Source organism: Oryx dammah, unplaced genomic scaffold (assembly GCF_014754425.2).
Source record: "Oryx dammah isolate SB20612 unplaced genomic scaffold, SCBI_Odam_1.1 HiC_scaffold_4, whole genome shotgun sequence".
NCBI lineage: Eukaryota > Metazoa > Chordata > Mammalia > Artiodactyla > Bovidae > Oryx > Oryx dammah.
Window position 1 is genome coordinate 17,544,114 of NW_024070188.1, and position 25,950 is coordinate 17,570,063.

Genomic DNA, 25,950 nt, shown 5'->3' on the forward strand with positions numbered 1-25,950 from the left:
TCATTATCTCAGAAAGAAAGTATCATACTGCCTTTATTGAGATTTAATCTTTCTTTGTGTTTGTGAAGTTGCTCAGTCGTGTCCGACTCTTTGCGACCTCGTGGACTGTAGCCCACCAGGCTCCTTTGTCCATGGGATTCTCCAGGCAAGAATACTGGAGTGGGTTGCCATTTCCTTCTCCATGGGATCTTCCCGACCCAGGGATCGAACCCAGGTCTCGCACATTCCAGGCAGATGCTTTAACCTCTGAGCCACCAGGGAAGCCCCTATCTTTCTTTGGTGTTTAACATTCTAACATTTTAATTTACATAAAATTTGCAGTGGGTTGTTATGCCACCATGTTAATTTTGAAGTAGTAATTTAAAGCATAAGATTTAAATGTTTGTTTTTAAATTCATTAATTCTCGATTTTTCTCCTTCATGCAGAGGTACCTACCTGCTGACACTATAGAATCTGGCATTCATCCAGTGTATTTTTGCAGCACTCACTATATTGAAATGCTACTGAAAGCGGAGGTGCCACTTGTATTTTCAGCTTTTCACATGTCTGGTTTTGCACCATCACAGGTAATTCATGGAAAATAGTATTTCTTCAACTCCCAGAGTTCAGTGTCTTTGCAAAGAAAATTATATTCTCATCAAATACAAGAAATACATTAATCACATCATTTTGTAAATAGTTATATGTCTGCTGCTGCTGCTGCTGCTGTTAAGTCACTTCAGTCGTGTCCGACTGTGTGCGACCCCGTAGACGGAAGCCCACCAGGCTCCCCCCGTCCCTGGGATTCTCCAGGCAAGAACACTGGAGTGGATTGCCATTTCCTTCTCCAATGCATGAAAGTGAAAAGTGAAAGGGAAGTTGCTCAGTCATGTCCAACTCTTAGCGACCCCACAGACTACAGTGTTTAAATCTTTAAGCTGGCTTTCCCTAGGTCTTGCATAATACATATTTCTGTTATAATAGATCTCTGGCATTCACAGATTTTGAGTTCTGTTTCAGCTATTCAAGACAGACATTCTGGAAATCTATGACATGTAGATGTTTTAATGGAGGTCATAGTAACTCCTCCATAAGGCTTCTGCAAGGATTAGGTAGACTAACTGAGGGCAAGAATTCTTATCACCACTGAGTATCTGGTATGTGAGATATTGTATCTTATCTAACAGTAAGCTCTCTTTTGGAGTCTGGGAAGGTTTAATGATGTCTTGAGGGCCTGGAATTGGGCATGTGGTTATTTTCAGTAGCCAAAGATGTCTCCCTCCTGTGCTTAGTCAGTCTTTCAGTGGTAGAGTGTGTATTGCTTCTTTACTACATTATCAGGCTAAAATGTAATATTTTAAACATTAAATCTTTCTTCTGTTTTTAGAATTTAATCTCTAGGTCAGAGTCCCAGAAGGTAGATACTTAATCAAAAGATATGAACACTTTTAAGGTTCTTGATGCATCCTAAGTTGCTTTGATTTTGTATTCTTCTAATAGAAATGAAGAGTGTCTGTTCTCCAGGACTGGGTACTTGGGTTTTTCAAAACTAATTGCTAAATTTTTAAAATTTGCAGGGTTTGAGGCTTTTTTGAACATTAATAAGGTTGATTATAATTCCACAGCTTTGTTAACTAATTGTATCTTTTTATTCATTGCCCATCTGTCCTAGTGGACTTCCTATTGACTTGTAAATTTCCTTTAAAGGTAACCTCCACTATCCAAATCCCTTCAGTTCTTGACTAATAATTTTTTACTTATTTTATAATTTGACCTATCTACTTATTTCTTATTATATTACTATTCTGTTTTGCTTATTGAACTTTATTATTGCATCTTAACATGGGGTAAGAGTAAATAAACCTATTATTTACTTCCTAATGCTCTCCTAAAAAAGTTAATTTAGCTATTTCTACCTATTGGTTCCTCTTATGTGCACTTTAAGGAGATTCTTCTCAAGTCAAAGTGGGCATTTGAATTTGAAATTTAGATTTTTATTATGTTAAAATATAGATACTTTGAAAAAAATTAGTTCACATCACATTATTCTTCACATTATGATATATGCTTTTATACTTACTTTGAAGAGACCTTATGTCATTTATTACATTTACTTGTATCAGGTTACTCTGCCTGTTGAATTTTAAATTCCCTGAAGTTTAATAAGAAGTTCAAATATAACAAAGGAATTGCATGTAGTAGAAAGGCCAATTCTTTCTTAGCCAATTCTGACTCTTACTGTTTTTACCTAAAACTCTTCTGAGAATTTTGAATCACAAAATGTTTAATTCTGCTTGGAATTAGTTACAATAAGTTCAACAATCCTTTCTATTTATATATATATGTATATATAAAATAATTCAAGCCAAGGAGAGTTCCTTTGTCATTCTAGACTATGTGCTGTACTCAGTCAGGCAGTTGTGTCTGACTCTTTGGACCGCATGGACTGTAGCCCGCCGGGATCCTCTGTCCATGGGATTTTCCCGACGAGAATACTGGAGTGGGTTGCCATTCCCTTCTACAGGGGATCTTCCCAACCCAGGGATTGAACCCAGGTCTCCTGCATTGCAGACAGATTGTTTACCATCTGCACCAAACATTTAGGAATGTATGACCAAAAACTGGGGAAAACTTTTAGGACCCAATGCCTCACGATATCAGTTTGGTACCTCTTTATTGTTTTGGCTTCTCTTTAACCATTTGATATGTTATTATCAATTTGAAGCTGCATACATGTAGATTTACCTAATGAAAAACTACTGCATTATTTCTGAGTAGTAATGTTATTATATTTCTTAAATTATCTAATGTAAAAATGCCTTTCTATGGCTCCTTATGTGAACTAATCATTTTGCGTCTTAAGAAGTATGTATCATTGCTTTGTTATTATTCACCATTTTATTGCTAATTATGAAATATGAAAATAACATTTAAATAACTTGGTGTATGTAGTTAAGTAATTATTTATATACAAATTTTGTATTCCAAAGTTTACTCATTCTGATCTAATTAGGAGCCATGCTTTTTAAAGTTGCATACTTATAGACATTAAGGGACTGGTTGATTAATGAAAGAATTTGTGAGCAGATTGCTAAATAAAATATACAGATCTCTAGACTAAAAGTAATAAGCTCAACTAGAATACAAAAAATTAAATGTAGTTAGAAATATGTATTTGTTGATTAGCATTTGAGATTGGAAGGAAAGTCAAAATGAAAATATACTTTTAAAATGAACAGAAAATCACATATTCTAATGAAAATGTAGAATTTTATTCTTTAATTTAAAAGAAAAAACTTTATTGTATTTTAGTAATTTTCCTCTCCTAAGAATTACCCCATATCTTTAATGACTTAACTTTTGTAATTCCTTGGAGTCATCATTTTGCATATCATTGATTATTGTACTATATTGTGTCAGCAAGTGAGCTAACATGGATAATCCTCCAAATATACTCCAGAAAATTCTCTTGATTCTTCTCATTGCTACTTTTCTCCCCTCCATGAAAGCAGGATTAAAGAAAACTATTTTATTGTTTCATATTTTGTGACAGTGCATTTTGAAAATGCAAAGTATACTAATGTAAAGCAAGATTTCAAGACTAGGAATGCCCCTTGTATGTGCATGTACTGAAGCTTTCCCTTTCTTTATGTTGTTGATGTTGCTATTTAAAATAATACCTTCTCCCTCCTTGTGCCCCATCTTTACTTGTCATACTTATCTTTGATATCTGTCCAAATGGAAACTTTTAGGATCACTTACAAGTAGATGATTCTGCTTTGAATTGTATGCAGTTTCTGTGTTACTCTTCTGGTAGAAATAACTCTTTTGCTTTGTGGAATCATTATTTGTGGGTTTACCTCTTTCTTACTAGTTGAAGTTTGTTGAAGATATGTATGCCTGACATATCTTCAAGTCTTTTTAAGTATCTTGACACAGTGTCTTGTCTAGAAGTGCAATAAATATACTTTTTTATTTATATCAGTGCTTCACAGTATAAAAGTGTGTTTTCAGATCTTATTTCATTTATTTTTTTAATTTAAATTTATTTATTTTAATTGGAGGCTAATTACTTTACAATATTGTATTGGTTTTGCCATACATCAACATGAATCCTCCACGGGTGTACACGTGTTCCCCATCGTGAACCCCCCTCCCACCTCCCTTCCCATACCATCCCTCTGGGTCATCCCAATGCAGCAGCCCCAGGCATCCTGTATCCTGCATCAAACCTAGACTGGCGATTAGTTTCTTATATGATATTATACATGTTTCAATGCCATTCTCCCAGATCATCCCACCCTTTCCCTCTCCCACAGAACCCAAAAGATCGTTCTATACATCTGTGTCTCTTTTGCTGTCTCACATACAGGGTTATCATTACCATCTTTCTAAATTACATGTATATGCATTAGTATACTGTATTGGTGTTTTTCTTTCTGGCTTACTTCACTCTGTATAATCAGCTGCAGTTTCATCCACCTCATTAGAACTGATTCAAGTGTATTCTTTTTAATGGCTGAGTAGTATTCCATTGTGTATATATACCACAGCTTTCTTATCCATTCATCTGCTGCTGGACATCTGGGTTGCTTCCATGTCCTGGCTATTATAATCAGTGCTGCGATGAACATTGGGGTACACATATCTCTTTCAATTCTGGTTTCCTCGGTGTGTATGCCCAGCAGTGGGATAGCTGGGTCATAAGGCAGTTCTATTTCCAGTTTTTTAAGGAATCTCCACACTGTTCTCCATAGTGGCTGTACTAGTTTGCATTCCCACCAAGAGTGTAAGAGGGTTCCCTTTTCTCCACACCATCTCCAGAATTTATTGCTTGTAGACTTTTGGATTGCAGCCATTCTGACTGGCATGAAATGGTACCTCACTGTGGTTTTGATTTACATTTCTCTGATAATGAGTGATGTTGAGCGTCTTTTCATGTGTTTTTTAGCCATCTGTATGTCTTCTTTGAAGAAATGTCTATTTAGTTCTTTGGCCCATTTTTTCATTGGGTTGTTTATTTTTCTGGAATTGAGCTGCAGGAGTTGCTTATATATTTTTGAGATTAGTTGTTTGTCAGTTGCTTCATTTGCTATTATTTTCTCCTATTCCAAAGGCTGTCTTTTCACCTTGCTTATAGTTTCCTATGTTGTGCAGAAGCTTTTAATTTTAATTAGGTCCCATTTGTTTATTTTTGCTTTTATTTCTAGTATTCTGGGAGGTGGGTCATAGAGGATCCTGCTGTGGTTTATGTCGGAGAGTGTTTCTCCTATGTTCTCCTCTAGGAGTTTTCATTTCTGGTCTTATGTTTAGATCTTTAATCCATTTTGAGTTTATTTTTGTGTATGGTATTAGAAAGTGTTCTAGTTTCATTCTTTTACAGGTGGTTGACCAGTTTAAAGAGATTGTCTTTAATCCATTGTATATTCTTGCCTCCTTTGTCAAAGATAAGGTGTCTATAGGTGTGGGGATTTATCTCTGGGCTTTCTAGTTTGTTCCATTGATCTATATTTCTGTCTTTGTGCCAGTACCATACTGTCTTGATGACTGTGGCTTTGTAGTAGAGCCTGAAGTCAGGCAAGTTGATTCCTCCAGTTCCATTCTTCTTTCTCAAGATTACTTTGGCTATTCGAGGTTTTTTGTATTTCCATACAAATTGTGAAATTATTTGTTCTAGTTCTGTGAAAAATACCGCTGGTAGCTTGATAGGGATTGCATTGAATCTATAGATTGCTTTGGGTAGTATACTCATTTTCACTGAATTGATTCTTCAGATCCATGAACATGGTATATTTCTCCATCTATTAGCATCCTCTTTGATTTCCTTTGCCAGTGTTTTATAGTTTTCTATATATAGGTCTTTAGTTTCTTTAGGTAGATATATTCCTAAGTATTTTATTGTTTTCGTTGCAATGGTGAATGGAATTGTTTCCTTAATTTCTCTTTCTGTTTTCTCATTGTTAGTGTATAGGAATGCAAGGGATTTCTGCTTGTTGATTTGATATCCTGCAACTTTATTATATTCATTGATTAGCTCTAGTAATTTTCTGGTGGAGTCTTTAGGGTTTTCTATGTAGAGGATCATGTCATCAGATCTTATTTCATTTAAAATTTTAACTTCATTTGACAGATGGAGAAATTCAGGGACATTCAGGATCAGTGAAGTGAGTGAATTGATTTATTGATATAACCCTAATAGCAAGGACTTCACTTTAAACCACATCTTACTTTACTAACATTCTTTCTATGGTGAATAAATAAAATAATGCCAGAAGAGTTGTTAAAAATAGCATCTTGGTATCATAAAACTTAATCATTTAGGGCATACCTCTTTTGACTTAATCTGGTATTCTTAAGTAATTGTTCTAACTAATGTTTTTACTAAAGAATTAAGTACATTTTTTGAAGATTGTTTTATATCTAGATACAACTGAGAATAATTTACCTTAGATACAATAATGTTTTTATCAGTGTTGCAATCATAATATCCTTTGTCATGAAAATGAAAGTCACTCAGTTGTTTCCAGCTCTTTGCAACGCCATGGACTATACAGTCCATGGAATTCTCCAGGCCAGAATACTGGAGTGGGTAGCCTTTCGCTTCTCCAGGGGATCTTCTCAACCCAGGGATCGAACCCAGGCTTCCTGCAGGCAGATTCTTTACCAGCTGAGCCACAAGAGAAGCCCAAGAATACTGAAGTGGGTAACCTATCCCTTCTCCAGCGGATCTTCCCAGCCCAGGAATCAAACCAGGGTCTCCTGCATTGCAGGTGGGTTCTTTACCAGCTGAGCTATCAGGGAAGCCTGTGGCATTTGGCATATGCTTAAGTATAAGGAGCAAACTTTTCTAGGAAGGCTGTGGTACATTTTGATGCATATTGTGTGATGGATTTTCCTCCCTTTTTATCCTAAAGTGAATGTGTTAGTGGCTGAAAAAGTCATTTAAATGTTTCAAATATAATTAAGTGTAAGGAATATTGGTTTACCATAAAAACAGAATTAGTTTATTTTACTTTGTCATCTATTCCATTAATTGCTAATAGCAATTTTATTAATAGTATATTTTTGAGACTTATGTGAGGGAATTTTGCAGTTTCTAGCAAAAGCACACATGCATTTACCCTTTCATCCAGCCATCTCATTTATAGAAATCTATCCCAGAAATACACTGACAAAAATTTTGAAAATGCATGTGTACAGATATGTTTTATAGCATATAAGAGCATATAGTATAAAGACTGGGACTTCCCTGGTGGCTCAGTGGTAAAGAATCCGCCTGTTAATGCAGGAGACATGTGTTCAATACCTGGATTGGGAGGATTCCCTGGAGGAAGAAATGGCAATCCACTCCAGTGTTCTTGCCTGGGAAATCGCATGGACAGAGGAGCTTGGCGGGCTACAGTCTATAGAGCTGCAAAAGAGTCGGCCATGACTTAACAGCTAAACAACAACAGTAACTATACAAAGACTAGGAATAATACATGTGTCTGTAAATAGGGACTTGTTGAGTTAGTTATGGTTTATCTACAGGGTAGTACTATGCAGTTATAAAACTGAATAAGAAATACCTCTGTATATTGCCATGGAGTGATACTCAGGATCTTTTGTTAAGAGAGATAAAGGTGGAGACCAAAAACAAAAAAGTGTTTAGAATGTTACTGTTTATATGGGAAAGGGTGGGAATATAATACAAGTTCAAATGTGCTTGTATTAAAAAATGAAAGAATGTATCATATTTTGTTAAGTGATTGCTTATAGGGATAAGTAAGGAATGAGCTGAAGAGTCAGGAAATATACCTTACTTTGGAGTCATTTAAATAGTTCATATCATAAATACATATAATTAAATGAACCTAACAGTACCTACTTGACAGTATAACCTTGTAAGAAGCACTTTAATTTTTTAACCATTTTTAAAGTATAGTAATTTTTCAATGTGTTAATTTCAGATGTATGTCAAAGTGGTTCAGTTATATATACATATATATGTTATTTTTAGAATCTTTTCCATTATAGGTTATTATAAGGTATTGAATATAGTTCCCTGTGCTCTCTAGTAGGTCCTTGTTATTTATCTATTTAATATATAGTGGTGTTTATATGTTAATCCCACACTCCTAATTTATCTCCCACACACCCTTATTGTGTCCTCTAGTAACCAGAGAAAGTTTGTTTTCTATGTCTTATTCTCTGTTATGTAAATAATTTCATTTATATCATTTTTTTAGATTCCACATATAAGTGATATCTTATGATGGTTGTCTTTCTCCAGCTTCCCTTAGTATGATAATCTCTAGGTCCAACCATGTGCTGCAAATAGCATTATTTCATTCTTTTTTTTATGACTCATATTCCATTGTGTACCCACTCCAGTGTTCTTGCCTGGAGAATCCCAGGGATGGGGGAGCCTGGTGGGCTGCCGTCTATGGGGTTGCACAGAGTCGGACACGACTGACACGACTTAGCAGCAGCATACATATACCACATCTTCTTTATCTATTCATCTCTAGATAGACACTTAAGATGCTTCCATGTCTTGGCTATTGTAAATAGTGCTGCAATGATCATTGAGGTGCATGTGTCTTTTTGAAATAGAATTTTCTTCACATATATGCGCAAGAGTAGGATTGTTAGATCTTATGGTAACTCTGTTTTTAGTTTTTACAGAACCTCTATACCATTCTCCACAGTGTCTGTACAGATTTACATTCCCACCAACAGTATAGGAGGGTTTCTTTTTCTCCACACCCTGAAAGGCACTTAATTTTTTTTCAAGGCACTTTAAAACATAGGCATTTGACTGTACATGCCAAGTGATATGTTGTCTAAATGACAAAGAAAACAATAGAAATATTACTGTTTTAAGTATTCATGTTGCTTATGGTAGTGCTGGTATTATTATTCTGGATTCTTATTTTGTCTTGTTCCGTAAATGAAACAAAAAACTGATAACATTGATAACTCAGATCTTCAGTTTATTTTAATGCAAGCATAGATATAATATATAGCAATTTATGATGTGTTTTATCTTAAAAGCTTTAAGAAGGGAAGCCTGTAGAGGAAAATGGATTTCAGAGACATGTCAATCAATCCAAATTTTGAAACTGTGATGGCTCTGGTTTATATAATGCTTTCTTCCTATTATGTGTATTTGGAATAATTACATAATAAAAATGTTAAAGAAAAGAGTTCATCATGTCTGTTTGGATATGTATTATTTCTTTTGTCCTGTTAGAGCCCTAGACTATCAGCTAATATATAGATCATTTCATCTTATGAAAATAGAGCAGCTATTTGCTTAAGGTTTAAAAGACATTACTCATAGTTTAGCATTCTTCCAGGGGTATAGTGTTTTGAATTCTATCACAATTGAATAATTCTGGAATATTTTGCTCATGTAATAGCAGTAGCTGGTATAGTTTCTGCCAAATGAAGAAGCTCATATATTTAAAAGGTGTGTGTCTGCTCTTTAAGTGCAAGTTCTGTTCGGACAGGGACTAAATGTATTTTGTTCACTTAAGAATTATAATAATGCTTGTTGTGTATTAGGTACATAAGTGTTTGTTAAATGAATAATAAACATCTATACCTTTGTTATAGAATAACATTTACATAGCACTTGATATATTTTCAAAATGCTTTCAATTATAATCTTTCATTTTTCCTCTCTTAAATTTCCCACATGTTGAAAAGGCTGGTATTATTCTCCATTTGGGGCTTTCCAAATGATGCAGGTAAAGAACCTGCCTATCAGTGCAGGAGATGTAAGAGCTGCTTGTTCAATACCTGAGTTGGGAAGATCCCCTGGAGGAGGGCATGGCAACCTACTCCAGTATTCTTTCCTGAAAACCCCATGGACAGAAGAGCCTAACGGGTTGTTGTCCATAGGGTTGCAAAGAGCTGGCTGTGACTGAAGTGACTCAGCACACACGCACAGGCTCCATTTAATGAAAAAACAAAACAAAACATAGAAAATAGTGCTTGAATGTTGTGTAAATCCCAGAAAATTGCAGTTGCTTTAGAAATCATGTATAATAAATAAGTAATTACAGATTTGGGGACAACTTTCTTTTAACCAATATGGATAAAGCTTTATGAATAAGTAAATATTTTGACTACAGATGTCTTTGTTTGAATCATAAAATTGGTAGGTTTAAAGGTCAAAATGAGTCAGTGGTAAACAGTTTCACACCTTTCAACCTGTAGAATAGTCAGACCAACTAGAAAGAAGGTGGGAACTGTTATCCCTTCATCATTATCAACTTGCTAGTCACCCAAGAAGCTGACAGCTGAATGGGAACTGATTTCTCTGGCTGCCCAGATCATTTGCATTAATTTTTATTCTTCAATTGTTTCTCTTTATTCATTCCTCTAGAATCTTTCATTTTCATTAACAAAGGATGGCCCTTGGTTGACTAGTATTTATAGTGACAAAGCATGAACAGAACCCTGGCAGCAGTGTATTAGGGAATTAAAAGAGCCATTGACTGCTTCAACCCATCTAGTCAAGTAGGAGCAAGAGTTACATCCTCCCCAGTGCAGCAGAGCCATACTGTGTAGATGCTTCATTGGGCAGTGGAAGTTTGGTAATCATGCCAACCTGCTCTCCAGGTCCAGATCTAGGAGAAGAATCCTATTGCTGCCAAATGAAATTTAAAGTGAGGACCAAAATAAATTAAATATATCCTGTCCATTGACAAATACTGAATGTTCATATATATATATTCAAATTCAATATTGAGTTCACCTATGGCTCTATAAAAATATTTTGGAACATAATAGAAGGGAACATATTTGTAAAGAAAAATCTGATCCTGAGAAAGAATTACAGTTAAAAAAAAACTTGGTTATATATAGTTGGCATTATCAATAATAAGAAATATGACCAGAAGATGAGAAAAAAATATGCCTATAATAGCTGAAATTACAATGTTAATGGTTGACTTGAGTAATGTATGGAAAACAAAAATGTAATGTCATCTGATACGGGATTTGCTGTTCAGTCACTAAGCCATGTCTGACTCTTCACGACCCCATGGACTGCAGCATGCCAGGCTCCTCTGTCCTCCACTGTCTCCCACAGTCTGTCCAGGTTCATGTCCAGATCCACCTGTCCATCAGGTGGCCAAAGTATTGGAGCTTCTGCTTCAGCATCAGTCCTTCAGTGAATATTCATGATTGATTTCCTGACAGGTTAGATCTCCTTGTAGTCCAAGAGACTCTCAAGTGTCTTCTCCAGCACCACAGTTCGAAAGCATCAGTTCTGAGGCACTCGGCTTTCCTTATGGTCCAACTCTCACACTTGTACATGACTACTGAAAAAACCATAGTATCCTTCCTGCAAAAAAGAAAAAAATCATATGTTGAAATTCTAAGCCTCAGTACCTCAGAATGAGGCTATATTTGGATATAGAGTCTTTAAAGCAGTGTGTGTGTGCTAAATCACTTCAGTCGTCTGACTCTTTGTGATCCCAAGGGCTGTAGCCTGCCAGGCAGTTCTATCCATGGGATTCTCCAGGCAAAAATACTGGAGTGGGTTGCCATGCCCTTCTCCAGGGGATCTTCCCCACCCAGGGATTGACCCATGTCTCTTATGTCTCCTGCATTGGCAAGCGGGTTCTTTACCACTAGTGCCACCTGGGAAGCTTTAAAGGGGTTATTAAGTTACAGTGAGGTCATTAAACCTAATTATAAGGTCATTGAAATGGGCTTCCCTGGTGGCTCAGACAGTAAAGAATCTGCCTGCAGTGAGGGAGGCCTGGTTCAGTCCCTGGGTTACGAAGATCCCCTGGACGAGGGCATGGCAACCCACTCCAGTATTTTTGCCTGGAGAATCCCCATGGATGGAGGATACTGGCAGGCTACATTCATGGGGTTACAGAGTCAGACACTACTGAGTGACTAAGCACAGCACAGAGGTCATTAGGGTGGGTCTGAATTCAATATTACCATTATCCTTACAGGAAGTAATTTGGATACCATACATGTACAGAGGGAAGACCTCTGTTCAATGAAATGTGAAAATGTAGGGAGAAGATGGTCATTTACAAGCCAAGAAGAGAGGCCTCAGAAGAAACCAACCCTGCCAGTACCTTGATCCTGGACTTCTCCAGAATTATGAGATCAATTTCTGTTAAGTCACCCAGTGTGTTACCTTGTTACAACAATCTTAAACTAATACCCATGTTAAAGGCAGTTAAAAGCAGAATCAACATTCCCCCCAAATTGAATCAGGGATATAAAAGCAAAGTTTAGAAACTATTGGCGAAGGTCAACACAATAGAACAAAAATGGAAAATTTGTGTGTGTCTTCTTTATCTTTGTATGACAGATTGAGATATCCTGCTATATCTGTTCCCATTCCTCCCTCCTCACCCCTAAAAATCAAAACTGTAGTGAAGAGAAGTTAAAGAAAATTCTCCTCAGTGGTAATTTTTAAGTCATAAATGAAAATTAAAATATTTGAAAGTAATTGTCTCAGTTTCCCAGGACTGTCATATCAAAGTACCACGAACTCAGTAGCTTGAACAACAGCAATTTATCATCTCACAGTTTGAGAGGATAAATGTTGGCAGGGCTGTGTTCACTTAGACAGCACTGAGAAAGAACTGTTTGCTGCCTCTTTCCTCTCTTCTGGTAGCCATTGATATGTCTCAGCTTATAGATACATCACTCCAATCTTCTGTCTGCATGTGACAGTCTCCATGTGTGTCTTTTCAGGGCCTTCCCACTGTGTGTTCACATTTTCAGTTTATTTGATATAAGGCATGTTGGAATAAGGCTCAGCCTAATGACCTCATTTTCACTTGATTACCTCTGTAAAGACTCTGTTTTCAAATAATGTCACATTCATAGGTCCTGGGAGTTAGGACTTTGACTTATTTTGGGGGGAGAGATACAATTACACCCATAACATTAATGTACCAAAACATTAGCAATGGTAATCACTATATCATTTTTAAAATTTGTCTATTTTTTAGTAGGCATGTATTGCTTTTATAATCTGAAAAATGTTTTTCAGAAAGTAAAATAAATGATTTTTGTAAAAAGTCTCATTTTTGAATTCTGTACATTAGCTCTCAGTATCTATGTTATATAATTCTGGTTGATTTAAATTGTTTTATTATTCAGCAAGAGTCCATTTGCATTAATGTAACATTTAGCAATCTGTCTTCTGCATAATTATACATCTGTGATTCTAGGTAGGATAGAAGATGCTCCCATTTCTGAATTAAAATAGTCTCAGCATTTGTTATCTGAAGAGAGCAGACTGGTGTTATAGGTAAGAGAAGGACAATACGAATCAAGAAGGCATTTAGCAATAGCATAGGAACAGTATGAACACCATCAATTAACTCCTAAGTCCTGAGTCCCAAGCCCATTAGAGTTTTCTCACACATTAGGCAAGTAGGTGAGGCATCCTTATATCCTTATTAGGCTTCTTGTAGTCAGACAGTATATTTTGATTGAATGGTTTTTTGTGAGTTATTGAGTACTGCTTTTTAAAAGTCAAAATGGCTATATCAGCTTTCTAATGACCTAACTTTTTTTTTTTTCCTAGATTTGCATGCAGTGGATAACTCAGTGTTTTTGGAATTATTTAGATTGGATAGAAATCTGCCATTATATTGCTACCTGTGTTTTGCTTGGTCCAGATTATCAAGTGTATATCTGTATAGCTATATTCAAACATCTTCAACAAGATATTCTACAGCACACTCAGACTCAAGATCTGCAGGTTTTCCTAAAAGTGAGTAACTTTATTTCTAGAGGAAAAATTTTGGTTGAAAGTTGTCAACTTTGATGGGGTGCCTAGTGCCAGATATTTTTCTATATTCTCATGCAATCCTAAAAACAACCTTGAGAGGTAGGTATTATCATCTTTATTTTAGAGATGAAGAAACAGGTATTAAGTACATTGCCCAAGATTTTACAGCTGGTGAATACTGCTAAACTCTGATGGGGCTGGGATATGAAGTTAAGCTGTCTGGCTACAAAATTTTGCTTTTAACCAGTATGCTGTGCCTAAAGGACTTTTTTTTTTTTTTAATACTCCTGTATCTTATTTAGCTAATAAAAGTTCAAGTTACTATGTGTTAATACACAGCTTTGAAACTGTGTATTAAAACTTGAAACTTTTAAAAAGATGTAATTTCTTATACCTTCATACTCTATTTTTCTAAATTTTAAAATATTTTTTGAAAGGTTTCCATGAAAGAATCTATCTTAACACTGTTTTTAAAGTCATTATTATATAGAAGTACAGAAGTTAATATTTTAAAGCAAGATCTAATAGCTTTCTTTCTCACAATAATGTGACTTTTGAAACTCTGGACTTTAGAAAATATATATAAATACCTCCCCATGTGTGATTCTTGCTGTAAATCCAACTTTGTTTTAAGTTGAAATATTTCCTTGAATTTAAAGTATATTTCCCTCTCCCTGCTACCCTCAGATACATACGCATGCATATATACACTTACCCGAGAACCAACATTTGTCATATGTAGCTTTTTTTTAGGTGGACAAATAAATTCCATGTGAATTAATTTTATTTTTATTATTTATTGTTAGATTTTTTTCAGTTATTTTTCTTTTTTTGTTTCTCATTTATTTACTTTCATTAAAGGATAATTGCTTTACAGAATTTTGCTATTTTCTGTCAAACCTCAACATGAAACAGCCATAGGAATATATATATCCCCTTGCTTTTGAGCCTCCCTCCCATCTCCCTCCCTATCCCACCCCTTCAGGCTGACACAGAGCCCTGTTTCAGTTTCCTGAGACATACAGCAAATTCCTGTTGGCTATCTATTTTACATATTGTAGTGCAAGTTTCCTTGTTACTCTTCCATACATCTCACCTTCTCCTCCCCTCTCCCCATGTCCATAAGTCTATTCTCTTTGTCTGTTTCTCCATTGTTGCCCTGTAAATAAATTCTTCAGTACCATTTTTCTAGATTCCACATATATGTGTTAGAATATGGTATTTATCTTTCTCTTTCTGATTCACTTGTCATTTGATGATGTCTTTTGTAAGTAAATGTCATTGGTCATTTAAGATTGATAAACTGTCAAGCATTTTTATTTCATTAATACTAAATCCAAAAGGTCTCAAACTTCCTACATGTATCATAGAATTATGATCTTAGAAACATTCTTAATGAAATGAAGTATAACACAACAATGGTCATACAAGCAGAAGGAAAAGTTAGGTAGAAAAAGAAAAAAAAAATTATCTGTAAAAGGTAATTTGAAGAACAGAGATGGTTAAGTAAGTGAGAATTATATTGAGGACAAAATGTGGGTTCCTTTTCAGTAAGGGGCATTTTCATTAGATGCAGTGGTCAGTTAAAGGGATTTCAGGGCCTAAAATTTCCCAAAATACTTACATTTGAATGCCTTCTTACCTATAATTATCTAATCTCTTATCCTACTTTAGTTTCTTTTATAGTATCTGTCACTGACTGAAATTATTTTAGATATATTTTTGTCAGTCTTCCCCAGTATAATGTATAAGCTCCACAAGGATTGTGATTTTGTCTTTCTCAGTTACTAGTGTATTTTTCAGTGCTTTAAACAGCACCTGGAACATAGCAGGTACTCAATAAATACTTGTTAGAGTAAACAAAGAATGTAAATAAATATAAAGGGAGAGATTAATGGACTTAATTTTATTCACATTGAATAACAAAAATTATTAACAGCTTCCTTTCCACCAGAGGGGTGTCCATATATTTCATCATCTTTAAACCTGATACTGGTGATTATTGCAGTCTCACCTCTTCCTGATTGTTGCCAGGAAAAATAACAGAGTTTACAAATGGTGACCTCTTTAAATATTTCCCAAACTCTATTATGCTCTAGGCATAATGCTATCAATTTAAAATTAAAGAATTTTAAAATGAGGGTTTTTTAAAGACAAAAGATTATCTTTACTAAGTCCTACTTAAATTACTAAAATTTTAATTGAAATGGCTTAAATCCAAAGTAAGAGCATGTTGGCAAAGAATTAATTTTAGCAGTTGTCCTGGAGCTAACCTTACTTCTTACTCCTGCTGTTTGCATTCACCTGAGGTATTAGGAAAAATGCCTTTCTAATACCATGACTTCATGTTATTTTTTATTTCCAGCAAGTAGATCTTAGGGTCACTGATCTCTTTTATGAGCAGTTATTTTTCTTGTGAGATAAATTCCAGTGTACTCTATTAAGTATGCATTTACATACCCCATTAACTACTCCATTAAGCCCAGTTAAAATGTCTTCTTTGAAAAGTATGTAAACATATGTACACTATTTTTCACTTATTCACATATTAACCAATAATGAAATTTCAATTAAGGAAGTGATTTTATTCTTCCTTTCCTCAGAAAATCCACTAAGTCAGAAAGACATAGGATTTTAAAAGTCCTCATTAAACTGTTGTTGTTATGGGGATTAAACCTTTGAAATTATGTTTTATACTTTCTGATCCAAAATCTCAGACTTGTACAAAGGAAAAAAAAACTTATTAATAATTCTCCATATAACTACATACCACAGCCATGATATTCTTATGTAGATTACATGTTATGCCCTGACTCTACATATTTAGTTAATGACTGTTTCTGAGAGAAAAGAGGATGTAGAGTAGTTCAGGGGACTTTTACTGTTTATTGTATGTATTTATGAGGGCTCTTATTTTTTTAATTTTTGAAGAATGAGTCCCTACTTTTGTAATAAAGCTATTTTTAAAAAGGATATTAATCATTATATAAAAATAGATAGAACAAGCATCAACTGTGCTAAATGAGTTCAAATAATTAGACCCAGTTGAAATAGTTTCCAAAATATTGAAAAACCACATACATGTTTTCAATTACAGTATTATCAGTTATCCTGAGAAACTTGAGAAAATGAGATGATTCCAGAAAATTGAAAATATGAAATTCTTTTCGTTTTTAATTTCATGTATTGACAGAAAGAGATATGATAGAAGCATAGCTTTAGGAATAAAAATGTACTCTGAAGCATATAGTATAGAGAAAATACCAACTCATTCTGTATTCACTTTGGTTTAGGCTCAAGATTTGAAATTAAGTAATTGAGTCTAGACTCAGTGCTTGAATTTATGGTTACTCCCTGAATAATTCTTCATGATCAGTATATTAAAAAAGATGACTTGGAATTTCTTAACTAAGTTTCACCTAATTAAAAAAAAAAAAACAAGCAGAATAACTTGTTTATATTTCCTAATTTGATTAAACCACTAAAAGATTAGATGAATGCCATGGGTGTAAGTTTATCAGCAAGGTATTGTCTGAGTTTTTTGCAGTATCTTTTTAGACACAACAAAAATGTGGGTTGGATAATAGAGCAGCTGAGTGCATTATTCTCACACTGTGGCATTAGATAAATTACTGCTGAGCTAGAAGACAACTTCTAAAGATGTGCTGAAAATCTTAGTCCTTGAACCTAACATTTTTCTGTGACAGATGATAGTTCAGAAAATCTGTAGGCATCAAACTTTCAGAAACAAAAACATTTAACAAAATTAATTTTCTCAATATCTCAGACTTGAAAATCTAAAGTTGGGTTGGTTTGTTTTTTAATGAATCTCTTTTTCTGTCTCACATGCATTCCCCCCCCGACCCCACACACACATACAGACACACACAAAAGCAAGTTTAGGTAGCCTTACTTTGATGGTATTTGAGAAGACCCACTGTTTTGGCAGACTAGCTATATGTCATTGCTTTCTGCATGCTAATAGGCTGGCAGTGATCTTGGTTTTAGTTTATGAATTCAACCCGGGGAAAAACATCACTGAAATGCCAGGCTAGGAAAAGATTGCCTTCCAGTGAAAATTAGGCTGTGAAGACTCAAAATACTTAATTAAAATGCTTCAAGTAAATCCTGCATATTACAGAGAAATCAATTTATAATTATGTAAAAATCAGATTAATTTCATCCCATCAGTAAATTGTCAAGTGGGTTTTTCTGTTGTTTCTACTTGCAGCTGTGGTTACTCGAACATGTTGGCATAAGAAATAGAGATCAGACTGAAGAAAAAAAAAAAAAAACTAATTGTATAGTAAGCTCTTAAAAGGCAGAAGTGTTTATAGTATTAAAAATAATTCACCATCTGAAGGAACAGATGCAGCATGTTCAGTGTGTTATTCAACTGTGGTTTTCAGTTAGATTTTTTACCTTCACCTTACATCATTTGAGCCCACCTCAAGTTAAATTCTGCCACTCTGTATAAGTTTGGGCATGTTGCTTACCTCCATATGTCTAGTTTTTCTCATATGTTAATTGAGTATGAAATATTACCTATCACTTAGAGTTGTGGAGGAATGAAATGAGATGATATCTGTGAAATACTTGTACAACATTACCTGGTACATGGCAAGTGCTTTAAAAAAAAACTAGTGACTTGTTTCTCCATCTCTGTTCATCCTCCTTTTAGTGAGCCCATCCATGCTTAATATTATAAATTTGTAGTGCAGTCAAGAAAATCTAGCTCAATCATTTCAGAGAATGTAGCTTAACAAAAATATTATGACCACCGTTGACGCTGTGAATGCTTATTGAATGACAGGCACTGGGCAAAAGGATTGCTCATTCACTCATTGACCCTGTCCAGCATCTGTGTTCCAAGCCTCGTTCTAGTTACAAGATAGGCCATGGCCTACCACATTGACTTTAATGTTTTACTTATTACTGTTGTTCAGGCACGAAGTCATGTCTGAGTCTTTGTGACTACATGGACTGCAGCACATCAGGCTTCCCTCTCCTTCACTCTCCCAAAGTTTGCTCAAACTCGTATCCATTGAGTCAGGGATGTCATCCAACCATCTCATCCTATGTCATTCCCTTCCCTTCCTGCCTTCAATCTTTCCCAGTCTTCTCCAGTGAGACAGCTCTTCACATCAGGTGTTCAAAGTATTGGAGCTTCAGCTTCAGCATCACTCCTTCCAACCAATATTCAGGGTTGATTTCCTTTAGGATTGACTGGTTTAATCTCCTTGCTGTCCAAGGAACTCTCAAGAGTCTTCTCCAACACCACAGTTCAGAAGCATCAGTTCTTTGGCACTCAGCCTTCTCTGTGGTCCAACTCTCACATCCATACAGGACTACTGGAAAAACTATTCCTTTGACTATATGGACCTTTGTTGGCAAAGTGATGTCTCTGCTTTTTAATATGCTGTCCAGGTTTGTAATAGCTTTTCTTCCTAAGATCAAGCATCTTTTAATCATGGCTGCAGTCACTGTCTGCAGTAATTTTGGAGACCAAGAAAATAAAATCTGTCATTGTTGCCATTTTTTCCCCATCTAGTTCTACTAGTAGATAAACAATGTGTGAATGAATATATAATATCTCAGGTACTGATAGATCTTAAATATAAAGAAATCAAACATGGTAAGGCAGTCAGAGAGTCAGATTCATAAGTGCTATTTAGATAGAGTCTAGTGAAGGCTGCTGTGAGTGGGTAATCAGAGACTGAATGAAGCAAAGGAAAAAGGAAAGCAATGCAAAGACTTCTGTGCAAAATCCTTCTAAATGAAAAGAAAGGCAAGTGTAAACGCTCAGAGGTAAGAATGGGCTTGGCCCACTTATAAAGTGTTGAGATGACCACTGTGGCCAAAACAAGCTGAGGGATTAAGAATGGTCAGGGATGAGGCAGGAATCAGATCACATAAGGCTTTCTAGTTCACGGTAAAGAGTTTAGAAAACACAGTTTATGTTGTTATTGTCTATATATACAAGTAAAAAATTGAGGCTTAAAGAATCTGTAAACTTTCCCAGGTAAAACTAACACACACAGGTGAGTTTGAAACCATTTTGGTCTGAATCCAAATTCTATGCCCTTTCTGCTGCTGCTGCTGCTAAGTCGCTTCAGTCGTGTCCGACTCTGTGCGACCCCAGAGACGGCAGCCCACCAGGCTCCCCCGTCCCTGGGATTCTCCAGGCAAGAACACTGGAGTGGGTTGCCATTTCCTTCTCCAGTGCATGAAAGTGAAAACTGAAAGTGAATATGCTCAGTCGTGCTTGACTCTTAGCGACCCCATGGACTGCAGCCTACCATGCTCCTCCGTCCGTGGGATTTTCCAGGCAAGAGTACTGGAGTGGCTTGCCATTGCCTTCTCCAATGCTCTTTCTAGTCTATCCCTAACTAGTCTGTTTACTTTAAAAAAAAAAAAAAAACCAACCCTAAATTCAGTGGGCTTTCTAATTAAATGCTCTCACTAGTAAAAGGAAACCAGTGGATACATACTTGAAACTAGATTCTGTGTACAAAGGAGAGAGGGAAGCTGCATATATGCCATATTGTATAATACTGAATACACACACAACATTGTGGTTTAGGATGGTAATTTTTAATACTTTTTTCATGGTTCAACGTTTGAAACTCAACATTAATGAAAAGAGCAAATCATTTAAGGCACTTCAGTTGAAAATCCACTGCATAGAAAAAGAGAACACAATATGTTCAAAATGAACTCCCCAACCAAGATATAAATTGTCCCAGAAGTAATTTATTAAAAAGAAAAAACTTGAATAGAGTACTGTCTGTATAAAATGTGATAATGTTACCTTGTATAATCGTATATGTCTGCCTATTTAAAGAATAAGGGAATTCTTATTTTTATCCACAGTCCAATATACTTAGGTCTATAAATAAAAAGATAATAAAACAGTATTCTGAGGAAATGGCCCCTTTATAACTTGAATGATTGGCTGGCAGTCTAAGTGGTCATAATTACAAAGAAAAGTAATTCACTAAAAGGCAATTAGAGAATATTTAGGATAAAATTGGAGAAGGCAATAGCACCCCACTCCAGTGGTGAATCCCAAGGACGGCAGAGCCTGTTGGGCTGCCATCTATGGGGTCGCACAGAGTAGGACACGACTGAAGCGACTTAGCAGCAACAGCAGCAGCAGCAGCAGCAGCAGCAGCAGCAGCAGCCAGTACTCTTGCCTGGAGAATCCCATGGATGGAGGAGCCTGGTGGGCTGCAGTCCATGGGGTCTTGAAGAGTGACTTCACTTTCACTTTTCCCTTTCATGCATTGGAGAAGGAAATAGCAACCCACTCCAGTGTTCTTGCCTGGAGAATCCCAGGGACCGGGGAGCCTGGTGGGCTGCCATCTATAGGGTTGCACAGAGTCGGACATGACTGAAGCAATTTAGCAACAGCAGCAGCAGTAGGATAAAATGGAAAATATTCCACTTCAAAGACAAAGTGGAATTCAGAGGTTCTGAAATTTTATTTAGAGTTAATTTTGCCTGTGAATTTTAAATCTATATAATTTAAAGACATTTCTTTTAAAATTAATATTTTATATTTCTCTTATGAAACAAGGCCTTAATAACCTTATTTGCCATTTTTATGGTTGTCTCTTCAATATAGTTATCAGAGTATTTTCTCTTTATTTTAGTATTAATGTCTAAAATGGGAGCCACAATTTAAAAAACATGTTTTAAGGAAAAGGTATTTTTAAACAAAGTAATTGCTATGGTTCTCCATAGGTAGTTTTTATTTTTAAACTAAAGTGGAGCAATAATTAAAAGATGTTAAAGTAGGTTTTACTTACTTTTGCTCAGGAAGAATTATTAGCGCTATTTTTCAAATGTGGTCATTTCCTATTGTAATTCACATATAATGAACAATAAGCATTCTTTTAAAAATCATAAATATGCACAAAGACAGTTTTTTTGGCATTAAGTTTTTTTTTTCTTCTAGTTAGAATAACACATTACTATAATTCTTTTCCAACTTAGGTATAGTTTTAGTGAAGGGGTGATTAATGTCAAATCACACATAATTTAAATAGTTCCATGACTACAACAGTTAAAGTGAATTCTTGAATAGCAAGATTAGTCTTACTTCAGTCCTACTTTTACACCAAAGAAAAAAATGAAATATGTTTGATAGAGAAATTTACAGAGATGTAGTATTTCTGCTCTTCTTAAGATGAACATCTTCCTTTTGATTCAGTTGCTTATACATAAAACTGGAAATATGATATATGATAAATAGCTGTTAATGTTTTAGAACAGAGACCTGTCTCATTCATCTTTGGGTCTTCACTGTATAACCAAGAACCTTACATACAGTAAGGGAATGAATGAGGTTAATGAATGAAGAAATGGGTAATGTCACAAGTATTTTAAAATTAAGAGTAGTTCAAATTTTTACATTTGAAGGTATTAACTCTTAAGGTATAATCTTATTCATCTAATTTAACATTTAATTTTCTTAGTTACGATATCAGTTTTATAGATCACTAAGAATGCTTCTGTTTTTAAGGTACCAATGATTATCCAGATTTTTGGTAATATGTGGCAAGTAATATACTCTTCTCCCAAGTTATCTGTGAACTATTACTAATCTAGTCATCACTAGTGACATCTGAGGCCTTTAAAAACATGCATTCTTTTTTTGGCTGTATCATGTGGCTTTGGGGATCATAGTTCCCCAACCAGGGATCAAACCCTTAACCCCTTGCATTGGAAGATATGGAGTCTTAATAACTGGACCACCAGGGAAGTCCCTAAAAACATCCATTCGTACCGAGAATTTGTGATGTTTTCCTAGTACCCTACATTTATGTCTCTCATCTACAAACTCATTTGTCTCTAAACACAGTATTTGGTATATGATAATATATTATCTTTAACTCTTTTGAATTGTTTGTATTTATTGTTAGTAGTTTTTGCCTTTAAGCTGTTATCTCCAGAAAGCCATGAATTGTCAAAATTTTTTATAACATCCAAAATTTCTAACATGTTACATTGAATCAAGGATCAAGTTTCTTTTTGCAGAATTCTGTTGTTACTTTGAAAGGTTGGCATTCCACAGCTAGTATTTGGAGATACTAAAATAAAAATAGTCCTAAAATTTCCTAAAAGTGTATAAGATTCTAAATGGATGCTTTGTTATTTTTCATTCTTGAGTGCCACATTTGGGACACTAGCCATTAAATTCCAAATTAGTATAGATATGCATAATACCAACATTATGAATTGCAGACTGCTGGAGATTTTATGAACGTAGCTGTAGAACAGATATTCCATGTAATATTTTAAGTGTTCTTTGATAAGTTTTAAAGTCTTTACTAATTACAGATGTAAGCAATCATTCTATAATTGGAACTATTATATCTAAAACATTAGGAAGGTTTCATTATCTAAGTGTTTTTTTTTGTTGTTGTTGTTGTTTGCTATAAAGCAGTTTTGGTTTTGAAAACAGACAATCTAGTTATCACAGGGACATGATTTTTTGCTATCATATATATAGCTTACTAAATAAAAAGCATTTACTAGCAACATAAAACCCCCATCTATAGCTGAGATAAAATGATGTATCAACTGTTTAAAACCCATTAACTTAGAACTGTGTGTCTTTACCCGAGCAAATGAACGTCTCTTTATATCTTTTGACAGGAAGAAGCACTGCATGGGTTTCGAGTGAGTGATTACTTTGAATACATGGAAATTTTGGAACAAAACTATGGACCAGTGTTGCTGAGAGACATGCGGAACATTAGAGTGCAAAGCACATAGATCATGGGACACACAATTTATTTTTATGTTTATTTTTAAAGGAAACAAGGATTTGATTATTTTCTGTGTCCAGAACAACATATGCTTTGTGAATACACAATACTATAGATCAGTACTGAGAGTTTTTGAATATAATAATATATTCAAGTAGGTATCACTCAATTGAATTGAATTCATTTTTGTAAGGTTGTTTTGGCTTTCCCTGGTGGCTCAAACAGTAAAAAATCTGCCTGCAATGCAGAAGACCTAGGTTTGGTCCCTGGGTTGGGAAGATCCCCTGGAGACAGGAATGGCAGCCCATTCCAGTACTCTTGCCTGGAGAATTCTATGGGCAGAGAAGCCTGGCAGGCTACAGTCCTTCGGATTGCAAAGAGTTGGACATGACTGAGCAACTAACACAAGGTGGTTTTATAATCAAATCCAGCTTGCTTATAGTTCTTTATGCTTAAGAGTTAACCTTAACCTACAGTTCCTTCTTCCCAGGATGATTAATATATTTTTTTCAATGAACTTGGGTATGCTACTTTCAATAGCAACATTACTGTAGATAGCTACCATCCAAAGAGAGTCCATGGAGACAAGACAGTTGCTTTCTTTGTTTTTATGTCTGTACATATAAAAGAAAATAGGCAAAACCATAACTGTTTATTTTACATATAGAGGAACAAATCATATTTATCACGGAAAGTGGTAGGAAAATTATTTTCGTCAGGCATAATTGTTTTTCTAGGAATTGCTTTTGACACCTATATCAATTTATAATTTTTCATGTGAAATGTAGTCTCAACATGGTTCTTTTAAAAGATAGATTGATTATTTCATACTGGTATGCATTTAACACTCATTTTTTATGCAGTTTCTTCCTTAGTGATAGATTTGATTTGATTTGTAATGAACTTAAAAACATTAAAGAGAATAGATTTGTAAATTATTTTAAATGACCAACACAGTGTTTTGTTTTATTTAAATACAAGGCTCTGCTCCATTGAGATTAATACAATATGCTAGGGTCTCTTTTCTTATAACCATCACATCTAATATGTGAAAGATAAGACACAAAAATACTAATTTTTCAGTTGGCAATTTCAATAGGTTTTTAAAATTATTAGTAAAGGTCATTTTGTATTCATTGCTTATATTTAAATGTAAATCAACCATTAAAACCATTCTAAAGCCTTTTTTCTTTTCAACCAAAAATGGCTTATCTCCAGACTATTTTTCCTTTTAGTATAGTGAAATAACTGGTACCATACAATTTTCCTCAGTTTTGTGATATTTAGGCTATTGCAGTATCAACCTTCTAGACTCAAGTTTTGTGCAGTAAATGCCAACAATAGCTTCTCAGTAATGATGTTCCTAAAGGGCATTTTAAAAGTTGAGAAAAGAAAATTGAGCAAGTTAATTTGACATATTGCTCACTTTAGCTCTGGCTGAAATGAATTAAGGAAGAAAGCCCCAGGTTACTCAGAACACCAAGTTTTGTCTACTTTTAAACTTAATTTTGAAAAGCTGTTCCACAGAACCTGTAATAATACATGATTATGTTTATGTTTCTTCCCATTCTGTTCCTGAGATACTGTTACTGGTCTTGAGAAACTTGCAGCTTTATTTCTTTTTAAAAGCCCTAACATGGTAATTGGAAATACAATTGGAGAAGGAGCTATAACTTAATTTTATAATATTCATAGGTGGTTTTGATCGGAAACTTAAGATCTAGATTGTAATTACATTTTGCAAAAGCAACTTCAGCTAGAGCCAGAGGGCTTTTGTTTTTATTTGATAAATATCTTATGAACAATGACTCAGCAGATTGGTGAAATAATAGTAACAGTATATTTTATAACTACCATTGTGAATTATTTTTGTACCTTTTTTACTTTAAAATTACTCTTTAGAAATAAAGAGTGTCTTGGCTCAATTTTATTTTTAATTAAAGTAAGTTCCTAGGACTTATTTGTGAAGGAGGACCTTATATATTTACAGGATTTATTATATTTTGTTACAATGTAAACAAATTTGTGAAAAATGTAAATGTTCTTATATCCATCTTCAAATATCTGTTCCAAAGAATAGCAAGGAGAGATAAGAAAGCCTTCCTCAGTGATCAGTGCAAAGCCTTCCTCAGTACAAAGAAATAGAGGAAAACAAGAGAATGGGAAAGACTAGAGATCTTTTCCAGAAAGTTAGAGATACCAAGGGAATATTTCATGTCAAGATGGGCACAGTAAAGGACAGAAATGGTATGGACATAACAGAAGCAGAAGATATTAAGAAGAGGTGGAAAGAATCCACAGAAGAACTATCCAAAAAAATATCTTCATGACCCAGATAACCATGATGGTGTGATCACTCACCTAGAGCCAGACATACTGGAATGTGAAATCAAGTGGGTCTTAGGAAGCATCACTATGAACAAAGC

At 34.9% G+C, this 25,950-nt stretch overlaps 1 protein-coding gene across 2 annotated transcripts in view; it reads left to right on the forward strand.

Annotated features, from left to right (window-relative positions):
* The window catches only part of TBC1D32 (TBC1 domain family member 32), a 197,984-nt gene extending 172,609 nt beyond the window's left edge, over window positions 1-25,375 (forward strand). For both annotated transcript variants that reach the window (XM_040239024.1, XM_040239025.1), the window contains 3 exons: window positions 427-567; window positions 13,542-13,730; window positions 23,412-25,375. In XM_040239024.1, coding sequence (XP_040094958.1) covers window positions 427-567; window positions 13,542-13,730; window positions 23,412-23,531 — 450 coding nt within the window. In that variant the 3' untranslated portion in view covers window positions 23,532-25,375. The remainder of the gene's footprint in view (window positions 1-426; window positions 568-13,541; window positions 13,731-23,411) is intronic.
* The last annotated feature ends 575 nt before the right edge of the window (window positions 25,376-25,950 follow it).